The 18724-nt window shown below is 57.1% G+C and overlaps 1 protein-coding gene across 3 annotated transcripts in view; it reads left to right on the plus strand.

The window, feature by feature from the left end:
- Window positions 1–18724, plus strand: part of SLC22A23 (solute carrier family 22 member 23) — a 163836-nt gene that overhangs the window by 132183 nt on the left and 12929 nt on the right. For all 3 annotated transcript variants that reach the window (XM_072729219.1, XM_025982604.2, XM_025982605.2), the window contains exons 5-7: window positions 6940–7067; window positions 15523–15625; window positions 17371–17603. In XM_072729219.1, coding sequence (XP_072585320.1) covers window positions 6940–7067; window positions 15523–15625; window positions 17371–17603 — 464 coding nt within the window. The remainder of the gene's footprint in view (window positions 1–6939; window positions 7068–15522; window positions 15626–17370; window positions 17604–18724) is intronic.

Here is an 18724-nt window from a genome sequence, read left to right on the forward strand (position 1 = left end):
AGACACGCAGCTTTGAAGGACAACCATCAAGTGGTAGCAATTAGGAGAACGCAGAAGACTTATCAGCCCTGACGTGGTAGCATCATTTACATGATACCATTGGGAAAATGGTTCCATGTAAATAAATTTTCCACATCACCCTTTAAGAGTCAGCATTTTATTGTAGCTATTTGGTGGGCGTCTTTCTAAAATAGACTGTCCTGCTTTTTAAGCAATGCTATGAACAGAGTGCAACATGGAGAAAATTCTATGGTCTAGAGGTCTAGAGGAAGACCGAGGTCCAGGTGTGACCCTGCCGCTGGTACCCCCCACCATGAGAGGCATTGGGGGGGGGGCCCGGCCCGTGTGCTTTCCCCTGTGATGCTGGTCTAAGTGCAAATCAGACACCACTCTTGACTCTGAAGTTCATTTTTGTAACTTTGCCTTTTCTGGTGGGTGATTAGAGGGTTTGCACTATGGTGTGAGGCGCGTGTGTTCTAGTAGTGTGAGCCTTCGTGATGTGTGAAGCCCTGTGCCACCTGATGGAGGCTGGAACATCAGTGCTTCCCCACATTGGCGGCTGGCCTGCTGTCCGCCCGAGCCGGTGTGCCCCCTCCGCTCCAAACAGCCTCTCCCCCGCTCCTGTTTGGCCTGGGGCCTTCAAACCTAGAACACGGCTGTCCGAGCAGGAACCTCGCTCTGCCTTCTGGAGGATGGCCTTTGAAGGCTCCATGGGATTGATGAGTCAGAGGCCCTTTTCACTTGATTGCGGGTTCTTGGCTTTTCATAGAGTAATTGAAGCCACGGGGTAAGTGACCTCTATAGATTGGTGGTTTTATGATGCTCCAAGTGCATGCTGGGAAATGATGCTGCTCAGGTGGTTCTGAAGTTGGGTGAGCCTTGTGTCAGGTGTTCCCAGCTCACAAGTAGGAAGTTAGTGTGGGTTTTATCCAGGACCTCAAGAGAGAAGCCCCCGTGCACACATTTATGAGTCATGGTCTCTGGTCCACCAGTGGGCAGACATGCACCAGTCTGGAAGGAAGGGAATTTTTGAGGACGAAACTGGCATTTTGCACTGAAAGTGGGGGCAGTGCCATGCAGCAAAAGAAGCACCAAGATATGTAAGAGTACAATGCCCAGAGCGGGATTGGAAGGATCGCCGCCACCAGGCAGGTGTTAGCCCCTAGAAGGAGGACGGGGCCACGTAAGGACACCGGGATTGGAGCAAGGGGTCTGAGAGGGCTGAAATATTTTTGATTTTTTTAAAAAAAGATTTTATTTATTTATTCATGAGAGACACAGAGAGAGAGAGAGACAGAGACACAGGCAGAGGGGGAAGCAGGCTCCATGGAGGGAGCCTGATGTGGGACTCGATCCCGGGTCTCCAGGATCAAGCCCTGGGCTGAAGGCGGCACTAAACTGCTGAGCCATCCGGGCTGCCCTATTTTGATTTTTTTTTTAAGATTTTATTTATTTACTTGAGAGAGAGAGAGCAGGGAGGGGCAGAGGAAGAGAGAGAAAGAATCTGAAGCAGACTCCACACTGAGCACAGAGCCTGACATGGGGCTCCGTCCCACGACTGCGGGATCACGACCTGAACTGAAACCAAGAGTCGGACGCTTAACGGCCTGAGCTACCCAGGCGCCCTTATTTTAATTTTTAAGTAGAGACTGGATTTATCTGTGATTTGCTAATGAAAAATTAATTTCATGGCTGCTTCGGCCCAGTGTCCCGGACGTAGCTCGGTGCAGGTGGTGGCTCGCCTCTGAGCGCTGCTGGGAGGCCGTCGGGGAGCCAGAGAGGACGCCGCCTGCCCCACAGATGCCCCCTGCGCCATCCGCGTGCAGCTCCACCCTCTCCTGCCCCAAATTCTGAGGTGTCCAGCCCGCATCACGCCCTCAGCTACTCCGCACCAGAGTCAGTACTCCTGCAGGGAAGTGTCTGCACTGAGGAGGAGCAGAGCCTGAAGACGCGGGTGCTCACGAACAGGAGGTCTGGCTCTGCCTCCGGTGAGGTCAGGCCACTTCCCGTCTCATTGCCAAGCAAGTTAAACAGTAAGGTTTTGGGATTTCAGAACCTTTTGGATTCTGGAATTATGACGACGGGATCATGGACCTTCTGACCATCCCCAGCGTAGCTTGGAGAAGGCCTCGGAACAACCCACCATTTGCGTTGGAGCAAGAGGCACATCCAACCCGCGATCACGGGCAGAGGAGAGACGGGGCACCTGCCTGGCAGTGCTTCTCGTCCACCCTTGCTGTGCTCCGTGCTCGCTCTCTGTGTGGGGGTTGGGACCAGAGCAGATGGAGCACAGTTGTGCCCGCATCCTTCTGGCAGAAGCCCTGGGGCTCATGGAACCACCTGGCCTGAAAATCTCCATAGTCACGGGTTCAAATCCAGCTCTGCCACTTACTAGCTATGTCATCTGGGCCAGGTACTCGTACTTTCTTTACCTCAGTTTCCCCATCTGAAAAAGTGGGATAATAGTAATACCGCCACATAATGAGCTTGAAAGAATTAAATAGTTCCAGCTTTTGAGACTTGCTCCTGTGGGTTGAGGCGAGCCGTTGGCTCCGTGGACACTCCCTTTTCCCGGAGCCACGGCCGCTTTCAGCAGCCCACTGCAGAGCTACCTCCCAGAGAAGCCGCTGTGGCTCCTACGCCCGGGTCCCTGTCAAGGTCACTGGAAGTCCCCCTCAAGGTCACTTTGCTACCATCCACCCGGGAGGCTGCGCCAGGCGGACACGGCCTCCTGCTGCCCACCACGCTCTTTTATTTTCGCTGAAAATGATCGATTTCTCAGAGGTTCAGCTACGTTTCTCCTGCTTCCTGGCTGTCGGCCGGCTTTTTAATTTGCATGGTGTTAGTATTCCATTCGGCACTTGCCGGAAGAGGTTTCATTAAGCTCCCGTAACGTGGCCCCACTGCACAGTATCCAAGTAGAAAGCCAAAAAAAAAAAAAAAAAAAAAACAAAGTAGAAAGCCGCCTCTGGGCGTTCTCATAGTCCAGCGAGTTCTTATGACTTTGCAGTAAATTTAAGGATGTGGTGGGCATCCTAGAACCCCACCTTTCCGTGCCTGCACCCTCTGGGCTCTCGGCGCCCTGGAACACCTGGGGAAGCCGCGCTGGAGCAGCGCCTCCCGAGCCCCGTCACCTGCACACCATCTGGGCATGTGGGGCTCCTTTGCCACTTCCACCCAAGTGAAGGAGGTCGGCTCCTGAATCACCGCCTGGGTGCAGATCAAGCTGTGCCCCTCACCAGCTCTGGAGTCTAGGCGGTGAACTCGAACCTTCTGTGCCTGTTCTCATCGGTGAAAGGAGGGTAATGTTGCTGTTGCTGCCCCATCACAAGCTTGAAAGCGTTCAGGATGTGGGAACCGTGCGGAAGAGTGCCCGCTGGTTGTAAGTGCAGTCCTAGGGCAGGCGGCTGGCGCTGCCGTTGGCCACCAGAAGCGAGGTTGGGTGGCTAAGGGGGCTCGGCCCTGCTCTCATGTCCCCATCTTCTGAGAGGCACCGTTTCTTCATTTCATTTCCTTCTGGCCAGATGGCTGCTGCCCATGAGACACCGTGGCGCTCAGGCCTCCGCTGCCTGGATCCTGCCCCTCTCCGCCTCCTCATCCTTCTCATCTGACACCCAACGTTCCTGTTTTGTGAGCTTGCAGCCCCCCTTGGCCCTGCACCTCTTCTCGGGATCCTGCCCCCACACATGGCCGCAGCATGCTGCACCTGCTCGTCTCCCTGGGAGCCCAACGCAGTGCACCCTGCAAAGCCTTCCCCACACCCGCTTCTGTAACTGCCCACCCTCATCCTCGGCCCCAGCTGTGCCCCATACACAGACTTCTGTCCGCACCACTTGTAAATCGTGTGTGTGTGTGTCTATGTGTGTTTACTTAGTCTATCTACCTGTTTATTTATAGAGTCCTCCTTCTATAGCACCCTTAGGTTGAGGCCAGAGATGTCTCCGTTTGGGATGTATCAACACATATCAGAAAAAAATAACTCGGTGACTGAATGTTTGAGCTCCAAGAGAGGCCCACACCCACTTTTTTAAAAATTATTTATTTAAAAATAAATAAAATTATTTATTCATGAGAGACACACACACAGAGAGGCAGAAGGAGACGCAGGCTCCACACAGGGAGCCAGATGCGGGACTCAATCCTGGGTCCCCAGGATCACACCCTGGGCTGAAGGCAGATGCTCAACCGCTGAGCCACACAGCTGCCCCCACACGCACTTCTTTAAATCGGAAGACCATGCCATGCATTTGCAAATGGTGCTATCCTTGAAACCTCTTCTATAAGCTTCGGGATTCTCAAAGATTCTCTAGGAAGAAACTTGCTCACTGTCATTTCCCGTAAGGGCATTTTTTTTTCTCTTATCAATTTTAGCTATCCAAAGTCGGTTGCCTTTAGGCATGATTTAGGGGTGATAAAAATGAGTGATAGAGGGTGACCGGGCAGTCAGGAGTAGCGCAGCATCCCTGAGACCCCTGAGTCCATGCACCACCAGAGGGCACATGAGGCCTCCCTCTCACCCCCCCCCCCCCCCCACCAGGACCCTGGCCTCTGTAGCTTTGCAACCCGGGAAAAGGAGCCTCTTCCCCTGAAGGGCCAGGGCTCTGTAGGTCCTGGTAAGAGGTGGGCATCTGCCCTCACTGGGGTTTAATGCCTCGACTGATGGAAATGTTGGCTCTTTATGCATAATCCAGGGCTTTCCCTGGAAGACAAGCGACATCAAATAGACGTCGTTTTGTAGTGTCCTGCGGCTGTCACTCACCTCCCATTCAGGGATCAGAACTGCTGACAGTGAACATCTCACGAGGGTTCTCCCTACCTGTCGGCAAAGCCTTAGGGCAAACGGGAAGAGGGCCCCAGCGCGCTGGGTGGGTGCTTCCCTTGCTTGTTTACTTGCAGCCTCTGGGCCTGGGGATCCCGGCCTCCCCTCCCCGGGGAGGGCTGAGCTGTGCTCCTCCCCCTGCCTCCTCCTCCACTCTGGGCCTTGTTCTTCACCATTGTGTTCCTCTGTGCTCTTGATTTTCAAATTCCGTTCCCTGCTGCGGAGTTTGTTTCATCAACATTTGATGTAAATTACTTTGAATTATTTTAAAAGGACTCGAAACTTTCTCATTTTGTTGTAGACCATATTTCACACTTCAGAGACCACCCGCAAAGCAACTTGTGATGTCAGAGCAATCTGTGAGCTGGTTTTCTGAGATGCCTTATATTTTGTTGTGGTGGCGGTGGTGGTTTTTAAAGATTTATTTATTGATTCGTGAGACACAGAGAGAGAGAGGCAGAGACGCAGGCAGCGGGAGGAGCAGGCTCCCTGCGGGGAGCTTGGTGCGGGACTCGATCCAGGGACCCTGGGATCACACCCTGGACCGAAGGCAGATGCTCAACCGCTGAGCCACCAGGTGCCCCTGAGATGCCTTGTACGACGATTCTCCCGAAGCAGTTGAGCAGATTGCAGCAGGTGTACACCTGCCTGGCGAGGATGGCAGCAGGGGCCTGCACCCCCACCCTGCCGAGCCGCACCCTGCAGTCCAAGTGGCTCCGGGTCCCGGGTCTGGGGAGTCCCTGCTCTATCCCTGTGCCCAGCGCCAAGTGCCAGGGCAGGTGGTGGGCCGCTGTCCGGGGTACCTGGAGCCCGGGAGGCCTCAGGCTGTCCATCCAGCCTCCCCAGGGTTGCTTCCAGAAGCACCTGCGATCCATGCAGCCCCCCGCCCCCCAGGAAGGGCTCTACCCAAACCAGGAGCTGAGATCTACACTCGGAGGAGCTGCTTAGTGCTTCCCTGGGCGCTACGGCTTGACCAGACACATGGGAGAAAGTACAACACAGAAAACACGCTTGATTCAATGGGATCCGGTGCGAACAAATGGCAGCTTCGCCACCCGGCCCTGGTTTGCTCCAGGGAGCGGCTCCTCCGAGCTCGCGTGGCCCGGGGAGCAGGTGCAGCCGTGACTTGGTAGCGATGGCAGCCCCGGGCGCCATAGGACGAGCCACGGCGGGAGCCGGAGCCCGGGCCCCATTTCCAGCTTTTGCTTTTTGTCCTTCGCTTCTCTCCCGGGTAGAGATGCCCCGTGTTCCGCAGTCAAGTCCCGAGGGCACGCGGCCACACCTCTTCCTGCGCGTGACGTCGTGGCCGCGTGCCCTCGTGGCAGAGTCGAGGGCTTAACCGCGGGACCGGGTCGGCCCACAAAGCCTAGAATATCACCTAATTTGTACAGAAAAAGTGAGCTGACCCCTGTTCCAAACAGGCGCCCCGTTCTCTTTGATCGACGTGCAAATACTGTCGCAAAAGTAAACTTACAAAATGCATCGATAGTAAAACACTAGTGGGGTTTTGGGTTTTTTTGTTTTTTGGGGACTCCTCACAAGGTCTCAGCCTAAAAACAAACAAGGAATCTGTTGCTGATGAAACCCAAAGCTCGGCGCCACCGCAGCGAGATGCAAGCAGTCGTCTAGGGACGCCCGGTGGCAGCCTTCCAGTGCTCAAAACCTGAGAAGAACTGTCCGGGGGCTCACGTGGTGCATTTTCTGAGACGTAAAGCCGTTCCGTTCATATTTGGGTTTTGTGACAAAATACAACAAAGGCAGCCCTTCCACGAACCGTTTAAACCTGCTCTAGAAATCTATAGTTATTTTTGAAAAGTTTACACTGGTTTCTTGTTCTTGTCTGCCACACCTTAAAAATCGTAATTCTTACACCTGCTCAAAAAAAAACAAAAACAAACAAACAAAAAAACACGTAGATACCTTTCCCTGCCCACGGTGTCCGCTTCCCTGACTCGGCTCCTGAGAGTCCCGAGCATTCACGGCCTCGGGTGCGGGTGGGTGGGAAGTGAGTGCCGCCCACCCGTGAGGCCTATGGGCTCAGGGCGGAGGCTGCATGGGGTATGCCCCCCCCCCCCCCCCAGAACTGAAGACCTTCACTGGTTCCCTTTGTCTCTTTGAAGGATATTCCCCGAGTCCCTGCGGTGGCTGATGGCCACCCAGCAGTTTGAGTCTGCAAAGAAGCTGATCCTGCACTTCACGCAGAAGAACTGCATGAACCCCGAGAGTGACATCAAAGGTGTGATGCCCGGTGAGTACTGCTCAGGTCAGCCGGCAGCCTCACCCGGACCCGGAGGGGCGCCCCCCGGCCTGGGCCCAGACTCCCCGCCGTCTTACCAAGCCGCCGTCTTCCCCGTGTCGTTTCCCAACCACGTTGGTGGGTCTGCAACTAGACTAGGAATGCAAGTGGATCGAAATCCTCTCCACCTCCTAGGTGTTGGCTTCTTTCCTGAGCGAGTCTGGTGCCCTGCGGCATCCCCACAGGGCCTGTCCTGACCCAGAAGTGAGGCGTGAGCCCAATGCGCGCCCAGTCATCCAGGAGTACTTGGGGGGGGGGGTGCAACCCGAGCCTGGGACACAGCCTTGCCTGCCACCCAGGTGTATACACCTGCAGAGCCCCGGCGTGGGGTGTCGCTGGTCCACGCTGCCTCTCTCCCCGAGTATCACCTTCGTGGATGCCACTGTCTGTTTCTGACCTATTTGTTGGGCATCTGAAGTAGAGAAGCGAAGTCTTTTCATTTAGTAGTTCGGATCCATAGAATTTTTTTTTAACATTTTCTTTATATCCAAGTTAGTTGACATATAGTGTATTATTAGGTTCGGGGGTCAGATCTTTTCTTTTTTTTAAGTTCTTTTTTTTTTTTTAATTCATTCATGAGAGATGTAGAGAGAGGGGCAGAGACACAGGCAGAGGGAGAAGCAGGCTCCATGCAGGGAGCCCGACGTGGAACTTGATCCCGGGTCTCCAGGATCAGGCCCTGGGCTGAAGGCGGCACTAAACCGCTGAGCCACCCGGGCGTCCCTCGGGGGTCAGATCTATAGATGTGTGTATCAGGAGCATCACGACGCACTAGATCGCGGTTTTCAGGCTGGGGAATCCATAAGTGCCACCAGGGAATTGTTAAAAGTCCATGTCCCTGCCTTGTACCCAGAGGTTCTGACCCAGCAGAAGAACTTCTGAGAAGTTGCATTTTTAATAAGCACTGGAAGAGACTCTGGTGTACACGATGCACAGACCCTCTGAGAGTCCCAGCAAAACCGATGCCAAGCTCCGGCCCCTGCAACAACCTGACGACCTGAAGCAGGTGGTACTGTCGTTATAGATTTCCCAGGAGAATAGCCTGCAGGCTCTAATCCCCCTCCCCGTGATGTGAAATTCTGTCCATCGGGTACGTACCAAGTGCCCGCTGTGGACCAGGCACTGTTCTAGAACAGGGGGAACGAGGCAAAGCCTTGCCGTGTTGGTGGAGCGTACAGGCGAGCAGGGGACGGCCTAGCGACAGTGCAAGGTGTGACGCATCAGGACGCTGTATGCTGTCGGAAAACTCCACGGGGCGGAGAGGCACAGGGTGTGATGAAGGGTCGCAGGTGTGTGGGGGAGCCTGGCTCCAAGGGAGCAGGGGAGCAGAGACCTAAGCAAGGTAGGAGAACGTTGGCTTCACGTCTCTTTTCACAATGAGGAAGGAACACGTGAGAAATTGGCGTCTCACTGACCAGGAAGGGCTTCTGGAAGCGTCTCCCCCGTGGTTCCTAGGCGGGCTTTTGGTTAGACTCCTGATTCAAACGTAGGGTTCCCGGTCAGTAGAAGTCCCCCAGATGCTGCTGCTTGAGCGGGATGACGTCCATGCCTTGGCCTGTCCCCTGACCTGGGAGGGGGGCTGCGTCCCTCCGTGGGGCTGCCTGGGTCGGCCTGGCAATCCAGCACAAGCAGCGGGGTTCCGGAAGCCTGCGGCCCTTGCTTCAGCGGCATAGACAAGGACACGAGGAGCCAGGTCTGCTTCACACGGACGGGACGCAGTCCTGATGCTTTGCCGAGGCTCGTCCGCGGCCCCTTCCTAGCCCGTGAGGACGACGATGACGTCGTCAGAGCACTTGTCCGTCAGATTTCCGAACGGTTTGCGAGTACTGACGTCCGCTGAAGTGCTCCCCACGCCCGGCCGTAGAGTCCCTGGCGCGGTCCTGTGGGAAGGTACGGGCCCCGACGGCAGATGAGGACGCCGAGGCACAGAGGCCAAGCGTCGCGCCGGAGGTCGCCCAGCCTCGCTCTGCTGCCTCCCAGGGGTGACCGCTCGCGGACGGGGACCCGTGTGACCACGCACGAGTGCCGTGCTGACTTGCCCTCGGGGCCACATCGGCTCGTTCAGGATGCCCGAGCCGTCTCCCCGAGCTCACTAGCAGCCACTGCCCTTGGGTCCCGCGGTATAATCTGCTTCTGGCGTCTCCCTGACGAAACCACCGCATCCCATTTCTTTCCGGGTAAAATACTGTCTGGGAAAAGCTTGTTTTCTCGATCCTAATTATACTGATTCATTCTCCTTCTATTTTTAGAAAGTGGTGTTCAATCCTTTTTTTCCTTTCTTTGCTTATGAGTTTTGCCGTCGCCCCTGTAGGAGGCTGGTGAGGGGGAGGGGGCGACCCACGTGACCTTGGCGACCTCGGCTATCCCCCCCCATTCTTACCTGTGTGCCCCATGCTCACCGGGACGTTACCCCCCCTCCGCCGTTCTTACCTGCATGCCCCACGCTCATCTGGCTGTCCCCACCCTGGTTCTTCCCTGCATGCCCCACGCTCACCTGGCCATCCCCCCACCCTGATTCCTACCTGCATGCCCCATTCTCACCTGGCCATCCCTCCACCCCGATTCCTATCTGCGTGCCCCATGCTCACCTGGCCAGCTCCTCAGGGGCCCAGTCACCCTCCAGTTAGGACAGTAGCTCACCTGTCGCTGTGGCAGGGTTGATGTGGCGCCTTATTAGGCCCGTCGCCCTGCCCTGCCCGAGGCCTGGCGTGGCAGGCCGTGTGTGCGGAGCTGCGTCCCTCCACATCCCAGCCCCAGGGGACACCTGCTGCAGAGCAGGCTTTCCCTGTTACCTGTTGAATGAGTGCATGAGGTGTCCCCAGGCCAGACGGGGGTTGGGCAGCATCTCATGGGACCAGCGGGGTGGCTGGGAATTAGAATCTCGGGCCTGGAGGGGTCTGGGGGGCCGGGCGGGGCCCGCACCCCAGCCGTTGCCTCCTCCCCTTGCGTTCGCGCCAGGAAACCTGATGTTCCTACACCGTCCCGTCCTTTCCTCTGTGGGCGCCGTCTTGGGTGGATCTCTGAGCGCGCCAGGTTTCCCCTTCGGAGCCTCTAGCCGAGCGCGGGTAGGTGTTGGGATGCGCTCGGAGCGGTGGCACCGCCAGCAGCGTCTCCTGCAGGAGAACAGGCCTGCGGGGCCCACGGTGGCCGTGCCCCTGCGGCCCACCCCAGAGGACCCTGTGTCAGGGCCCGTACACGCCCTGCCTGAGCCGTGGTGCGCTGGGCAGTCACCGGGCAGTGGCTGCAGGCCGGGGTGACACATGTCACCTGCGTTTGCTTCTTGCCAGAGCCTCAGCGAGGTCCGTCATCGCATCACCCCCACCCCCCGCTTGACACATGGGGAAGCGGGGCCGCAGAGACTAAGCGTTGGGGGCCCCGCAGCCCATGGCCCATGGCCCCCCAGTGTGGCAGCAGCAAGCCCCGCACAGGGGCGGGTGTCCTCTGTCCTCCCGCGTCAGGCCGTCCCTGCAGCGTGCCCTCGGAGACTGGCCCCCGGACGGTGGGCGAGTCCCGGCTTCAGGCCCAGGTGGGCCTTCCCCGGCCCTTCGCGGCGTCGAGCCTCGGTTCTGCGCCCTCCTGGCCGCTCCGGCTCACCTGTCTTGTCTTGTCAGTTCAGAGTGAGGTGCGGTGCTCGGTGTCCCCGGGGCCAGGTCCCCTGCCCAGAGTCCCAGCAGAGCAAGCGAGGAGCCTGCAGCTGGCCCCCACTAGTGCCCCGCCCTCGGCACCCTAGGGGACACCTCCTCCTCCTCCAGGCCGGGACCTGGGCAGCCACGTGCCCTGAGGGGGAGTCACAGGGGTCAGCGTGCCGGCCACTTGTCCCACCCATGGGTAAATGTTGGGAGTGGGCTCTGCCCCTGGACCTCGCGGAGATCCCTGCAGCCTTCCCACCCGCTTGCTTCTGAAGCGCTTGTTCAAATGGCCACGTGCCATCCTGCCCAGCCCTTACCTGAGGCCTGAGGGGCGAGTGGAACACACGGCACGTGCTCCTCCGCTTCCGGCCTCGGCCTCGGGCCCTCGGAGCCTCTGCCCAGAGCTTTTATTTTTTTTTTTTTTAAGATTTATTTATTTATTTATTTATTTATTTATTTATTTATTTATGAGAGAGAGAGAGAGAGAGAGAGAAAGAGGCAGAGACACAGGCAGAGGGAGAAGCAGGCTCCCTGTGGGGAGCCCAATGTGAGACTTGATCCCAGAACCCCAGGATCATGCCCTGGAGCCAGCGCTAAACCGCTGAACCACCCAGGGATCCCCTGCCCGGAGCTTTTATGCACACGTTTTACAGTGGCTCCCAGTAGGGGTGGCTGCTGCTGCTCCTCCTGCTGCTGCTCCTCCTCCTCCTGCTGCTGCTGCTGCTCCTCCTGCTGCTCCTTCTCCTCCTCCTCCTGCTCCTTCTCCTGCTGCTCCTTCTCCTGCTTTTCCTGCTCCTCCTCCTCTTCCTGCTGCTCCTCCTCCTGTTCCTCCTCCTCCTCCTGCTACTCTTCCTCCTGCTGCTCCTCCTCCTCCTGCTCCTCCACCTGCTTTTCCTGCTCCTCCTCCTCCTCCTCCTGCTCCTCCTCCTCTTCCTGCTGCTCCTCCTCCTCCTCCTACTGCTCTTCCTCCTTCTGCTCCTCCTCCTCCTGCTGCTCCTCTACCTGCTGTTCCTCCTCTTCCTGCTACTCTTCCTCCTGCTGATCCTTCTCCTCCTCCTGCTGCTGCTCCTCCTCCTGCTGCTGCTCCTCTTCCCACCTCCTTTCCCCCCCCCCCCCCATTTCTTTTTGTCTCTTTTTTCCCATTTCTATAACTGATGCTTTTCCAGTTTCACCAGGAATACGTTAGCAGTGTACACGAGTATAAAAGCAAGGCCAGTTAATCCCCCCATTACATCCAAACAAATGCAAGTTATCATCTGTGTGTTTCCCCACAGGCGTGAGCCTTGAATGCCCTGCCACCACCTTGTCCCCGTGCTGTCCCGGGGAAGCGTGCTTTGGCTCCTCACCTGTACCTCTTCGCCATGCAGAGGCCGTGCCGCCTGCTGTGTGTCTGCAGGGACACCCCTCCGTTCTGCAGCTGGCGGGGGAGGCCAGCGCAGTCTTGGCCAGCCAAAGCACTGGCTAGGAAGGCACCTGCTCACTGAGGCCCACGTGGGGCTTCTTTGGCTTCCTTCCTTTGGGCCTCGTAGCAATGCTCCAAGAGAGGGGCACTGTCCCACTTAACAGCTGAGAAACTGAGGCACAGAGCAGCTTTCCCAAGGAAGCTCAACAAAAAGAATGACGACTGGGGTTCTGCTAGGTCTGTGGGACCCTTCGTGGCGTCCCAAGTTAGGTTGTGACCTGGCAAGGATTAGCGGAAATGCAGAGGAGAGGGGATGGGGCCGGGGGGCTACAGGATGGAGCCGGCTGGCCAAAACTCAGGAAGCCCGGCTTGGTTTTATTTTGAAATATTTCTAATGGCAGTAAATCCAGAGGGTGGGAGAGCTTGGGAGGAGGGACAGGGAGAGGAAATGCCTTTAACAGTCATTTCCTCGGTGCTCAGGCTCTGATCAGCTCACACGGCCCCTCCGTACCGCCACGCAGCCATGTGCAAGGGCTTGAGGATGTCCCGGGTTTCCCTCTGATGACAAGAGACGTATTCGGTTCCCTTAGGGTGTCTCAAAAGCCGTCTGATGGTTCTTATAGCTCAGAGCTGGGAGATTTTTGTCCCAGAGAAATAGACCTAGTGCTGAGGACGGTTTGTATTGTTGTTAATAGGCTGGTGATGTGTGTAATAGAGACAACATATCAATAGCCCCAGACAGGTTAATTTAATTCTGTTTAGAATAATGCAGTTACCTCTGTAGACTACAGTCAGTTCCTTAGACCTTGGGCTCTACAGTTTCATGTTATTAAAAAAAAAAAAATCACTCAGGTCACAATTGCAAGTGCTGCAGCTTCTTTATAAACATCTGTTTCATATACAATAATATGTTAACAGGTAGGGTTTGGGCCACATTACAAAAAAAATTAAACTTATATAAACATTCTAATAGCCATTTTCTTCTTGGATGATTTCCATGGTGAGTAAATGCGACTGCTATAGTTGATTCCTGATGAGTTTTATTTTATTTTTTTAAGATTTTATTAATTTATTTTAGAGAGAGCCAGAGAGAGCGTGAGCTGGGGTGGGGGGAGGGGGAGAGGGAGAAGCAGGCTCCCCGCTGAGGAAGGAGCTGGACATGGGGCTCCATCCCGGGACCCTGGGATCATGACCTGAGCCGAAGGCAGAGGCTTGACCAACTCAGCCACCCAGGTGTTCCCTCCTGATGAATTTTGTAACAATGAAGATACTCAGTATTGGATCCAGTAGTATCCATTAACTATAATATTTCCATGTTCTTTAAAAGGTTTTTCGTGTTTTAACCAAGGGAAAAGGATGTTTGTAAATTAAATTAGCTTATGTTTGCAGAGGGGAAAATAAAGGTTCAGAAGACCCCGGGAGTTGGGGGAATCCGTGGATAGACAGCCGAAGTGCTAGCTGTTTGGACTTGTGCATAAACCTCAATTTTGCACCTAAATATGGGAAAGATGAAAGTTCTGGAAATGCAGGTGGCATGGCATGCCTCAGACATTGGAAAGACCTCTCCTTCACCCTTCAATGCCCAAGCTGGTGACATTGATCCAAAAAAAAAATTGTTTAAATAAGGAACTCCTAAACCCTTATGGTTAAGCAACATATTTTCTTTTTTTTTAGTAATAAATTTATTTTTTTTTTTGGTGTTCAGTTTACCAACATACAGAATAACATCCAGGGCTCATCCTGTCAAGTGCCCCCCTCAGTGCCCGTCACCCATTCACCCCCACCCCCCGCCCTCCTCCCCTTCCCCCATCCCTAGTTCGTTTCCCAGAGTTAGGAGTCTCTATGCTCTGTCTCCCTTTCTGATATTTCCCACACATTTCTTCTCCCTTCCCTTCTATTCCCTTTCACTATTATTTATATTCCCCAAATGAATGAGAACATACACTGTTTGTCCTTCTCCAATTGACTTACTTCACTCAGCATAATACCCTCCAGGTCCATCCACGAAGCAACATATTTTCTTTCAAACTATAACTAATAAGGTTTGTGACCCTCCTGCCATAGGTGGCAGGAAGGAGAGAGGAGAGGAGAGCTGAACTGGGGACGTCTGGGGTGGGAACGGCCCAGAATACCAGAAAGCATCTCGGTAGCACAGTCTGCTCAGTAGGTGGCCGCTCTGGAGTCCCTCCTGAGGAAATTCTCTTTCTTCCAAGCTCTGAAGCCTTTCTCAGTACCCTGGGCCTCCCCACCCATGTCGCTTGCTTTTGTTTGTTTGTTTTGTTTTGTTTTTTAACAAACTTATTTTGGAATAATTTTTGGTTTACAGAAAAGTTGCAAAACTAATACATAATTTCCAAGGACCCTGCCCTCTGTCTCCCCCTTGTTAACATATGACCGCAGGACCTTTGTCACAGTCGAGATGCTGCCATGGGTGCAGTACTGTTAACCGAACCCCGGCCTGCACCCGGATGTCACCAGGCTCTCCAATAGTGACTGCCTGTCTCGGGACCCCATCCGGGATTGCGCCTAGTTGTCGCACCTCCCTCGCTTCCTCCGACCCATGGCCTCATGTCTCATGGCCTGGACGGCCCTGGGGAGCCCCGGCCGCCCACTCGATGGGTTAGGTCCTTTGCCTTTGGGAGCGCGTGGGCAGAGTCGCTCCCCGGAGCCGTGCTTGGCCAGAGGAGCAGGGAGGGACCGAGGAGGCTGAAGGTGGGACATCATGCCCCCAAAACGCGTGGGGAGGCCCCGAAGGCTGGGGCACTCCCTGTTGGGACCTCCCCGTCCCCTGTGCCAGCTGCACCGGTGGCCTCCGGCCAATGCCTTCCCTGTGCCCGGCAGTCAGAGGCCCCTGTGCCCTGGAGGGCGACAGCACAAGGGGCACTGCGGCTGCACTTGCTGCCCACGAACCCGAGGAGCGCAGGAGCAGGTGCTTCTCCCGCCCTGAGCCAGCGGCCGTGCAGCCGGATGGGACTCTCTGTGGGAGAGACCGCTGGCTCCTGCCATGGCCTGGGCCTGAGCCTGGTCAGCGCCTCCGTAACCCAGAGTGGCGTTTAGCTTTGTTCTCGCACAACGTGGAGCGAGTCCCTGCTGATGGCTTCTCTGTGGGTAACCTGCCTCACTGGTGAGAAAGGCTTCTGGGTGGCAGGGTGCCCTGGCACCTGCCCTGCCTCCCTCCAGGCCCCACGGGGACGTTTGAGCTGCAAAGCTAGTGTCTCTATGGACACGTTTCTATCCTGAGAGCCAGATTCTATCCCGAGGCTTAAAGAAAAAAAAAAAAAAAGCTTCCCTTGTCGTGATGCCCAGACTGGGGAACGCGTGTGAGGCCGCGTGTCCGGGGCCTTGCCGGGAGGTCACAGGCTCTCTTTCCCTGCAGAGCTGGAGAAGGAGCTTTCCCGGAGGCCCAAGAAGGTCTGCATCGTCAAAGTGGTGGGGACTCGGAACCTGTGGAAAAACATCGTGGTCCTGTGTGTGAACTCGTGAGTCGCAAGAGGGCGTAGAGGGCGGGAAGAGGCTGGAAAAGAGAGGGGGTAGAGGAGAGGCCCGCGGGGCCCGCCCCCTCCCACGGCCACACGGGTGCCGCTGGCCAGAGCTTCGCCCTCGGCCAAGGGGCCCTGGGTTAGGGCCCAGCACCCCGTTACCAGGGAGGTCCTTCTGATCTTCACTCATAGTCCTGCCCTCCCCTGACCGCACAGGTGACCTCCGCTCAGGGAAGGGGTGGGGGCGGGGGGAGAGCTTACACCCCTCTGGGAAGGGCCTTAGGACTGCTGTCCTGGAAGGAGAGAGGCCCAGGCCCTGGGCTCTGGCCCACCGTGCCCCACAGCTGCACCGAAGCAGCTCTCGATACTGGGGTCCTCTTTACACCCTTGTCCTATACACGAGGACAGGGAGGCCCGAACCCTCAGGCCTCAGCCTCCCGACCCAGCTGTGGCCCTGGGCCCGGCCACCACGCCGCGGTCCAGTCTCAGATGCAAGCCAGGCTGATGGGACCATTAAAAATGGAATGACAAAAAAAAAAAAAATGGAATGACTTTTCCAACGTTTACTTCTGGGGAAGAAAGAAACAAACTGTGACATGGAAGAGATGCCAAGTTTCCATTTGAGTGCTGCTTGTTTGCGGGGAGGGAATCCATCCCTCTGACCTCGGTACCTGTGGCGCTCGGACTTCCTGCCTAACGGAACACAGAGGGAGGAGATTTTCCTGAGAGCCCAGTAGGCTGAGAAGCAGGGACAGTCATTTGGGGTCCCCAGAGACGGACCGAATCTCACCAGTTGCCGAGGATTTCCCGAGTGGAAATGAGTTCATTTGGCAAAGGGCAGCTTCCTCCTGCGGGGACAGGGGTCTCCTGCCATTGACCTTGACGCATCCTCGCGGGTGACAGAAGCCCTCTGATTTCCCCAAAGCAGGGAGGGGCGCGGAGGGGCGGGTGGAGAGAAGGAAATTTATAGCTGCGAATGAGCTCTCCGAGCACCGCCCTCGTGGTGCACGTGCACGTGCAGCCTCCCTCGGGGGCCCGGGTGCATTTGTGTCCCCAGTTCCCAGACTGGACATCTGTCTCCAGCGGTTGGGACACACGTTTCCCAGCGGGTTTCTGTGATTCTCTTGGGGAGGCAGGAAAGAGCCTGGCCCCGGGGCAAAGGGAGGGAAACCGTGGTAAGCTTTAGGAATTGAAACAAAGGGTCCAAGGCCAGATGACCTCACTTGGCCTGACGTCCTAGGCTTCCCCAGGGGCGTTTGTCAATAGCAGCAGGAATGGGGGAGGTAGGGAGTTCTCTGGAAGGACCCCCGTGTTTCCAGAATACTGAGCGTGGGAGGAAGAGGGAGAGGCCCAGGTAGGGAGCCTGTGTAAGTAACCGGTGCAGGCCGCTTAGCCTCCTGGAGCCTCCTGGAGCCCGTCTGTAAAATGGGTCTGACGGGAGCTCTTAGAGTGCGGACGTGGGATTAGGTGAGTCGATGCGTGGAGAGTGCTTTTCACAGCAGGCCTCCTGCTTCTAGGCTCCCACTCTTCTGCTAAGGCAGGAGGAGAGCAGAGCGAGCACCCCGGGGCGGGGGGCATGCGCCCTCGCTGCCCTGAGGTCTCCCTCCACGCACTGCACCCACCCCGCAGGCTCACGGCAAGGCCCCCTGTGATGGCTGAGCTGCCCGTGTGCATCCCGGGCACGGACCCCTCCTGCCTTTGCACCCCTGCCCACTGCCCCCCGCCCCGGGTCCTGTCTCCCACAGGCTGACCGGCTACGGGATTCACCACTGCTTTGCGAGGAGCATGATGGGCCACGAGGTGAAGGTGCCGCTCCTCGAGAACTTCTATGCCGACTACTACACGGTGGCCAGCATCGCCCTGGCGTCCTGCCTGGCCATGTGCGTCGTGGTCAGGTTCCTGGGGCGCAGGGGCGGGCTGCTGCTCTTCATGATCCTCACCGCCCTGGCCTCGCTCCTGCAGCTCGGCCTCCTCAACCGTGAGTGGGGCCCGGGGAGCGGACGGGCCGCGGGGGGCAGGGGGGTGCAGAGCCCAGAGGACGTGAGCTGGCCTTGCACCAAATGCTGTTGGACAAGAGCTGGGTGAGACTTTAGGGTACAGTTCCCTGCGACCTGCGCTGTTATCCCAAAAGCCACAGCCCGAGGAAGGTGCCCTGGGAAGCACGGGTTTTAACTGCAAGGTCCATGGGGGCTACCCTGGGCGGAGGGCGTCGTGCCTGCCCCCACCCCCCACCCCGTACCCCCCCCCGAACCCAGCGCTGGGGCCTTCCTGGCCACACCGTCATCCCCCGCACGTGAGGCCCCGGCCCCGCGGACGTGACCTCCCCGAGGGCCACACTGTTTCTTTGTGCTGCAATCACGTGACCAGAAGAACAAAGCGCCCTTTCATGGGAAATACAGGGAAACTTTGACACCCTTGTATTGGGACACTGCTCTCCGGCAGCTGTTCCCAAGTTCATCAGCTTGTCTTTGGGCCAAAGAGTTCCTCAGTGAATGTTAAAAATAATTCACGGACGAACTAGAGCATCCGCGCGGCCCCTGCAGCTGTAAGACGCTCGCTGGACACAGCTCCGCGGGCGTGGAGGGAGCGCCAGGCATCCCCCCCCCCCGCGCCCCTGCACCCAGAGCTGGAGGTGAGAAAGCTCGGGGCCCCCCAGGACGGGCTCGGGGCCGCAGGACACAGGTGCCCCCGCCGCTCCCCTCCTCCACAAGGGGAGCCCCCGAGGGCAGGACCGGGGCTCTGGGCCGGTGCAGGTGCGGCGGGGGTCAGAGTGGCAGGGGACGGAAAGCCCGCCGTCGTCGGGGGGCGAGCGTCCGCGTCGGAGCAGAAGGAAAAGGGAAGAACTGGGAACCGCCTGGCCTCGTGGTGCACGCCAATCCCGGATTCTGGCCCGGCCACTGCTGAGCTGCCCCCTTCCCGTGCCTTCCGGGCCTTGAGGGGAGCGGCCTTGCATTCCGCTGTGACAGATCGGGGAACAGAGGAGGGGTGTCTGTCCCCGGGCCCTCCCGCCGCCCAGCCTACCCTTCCAGGGAGCCTCAGGCGGACCTGCAGGGAGGCAGTGGTCCCTGGGGGTGTCACAGGGCCGCTCTGACCCCGGGC

Source organism: Vulpes vulpes, chromosome 12 (genome assembly GCF_048418805.1).
Source record: "Vulpes vulpes isolate BD-2025 chromosome 12, VulVul3, whole genome shotgun sequence".
Lineage (NCBI taxonomy): Eukaryota > Metazoa > Chordata > Mammalia > Carnivora > Canidae > Vulpes > Vulpes vulpes.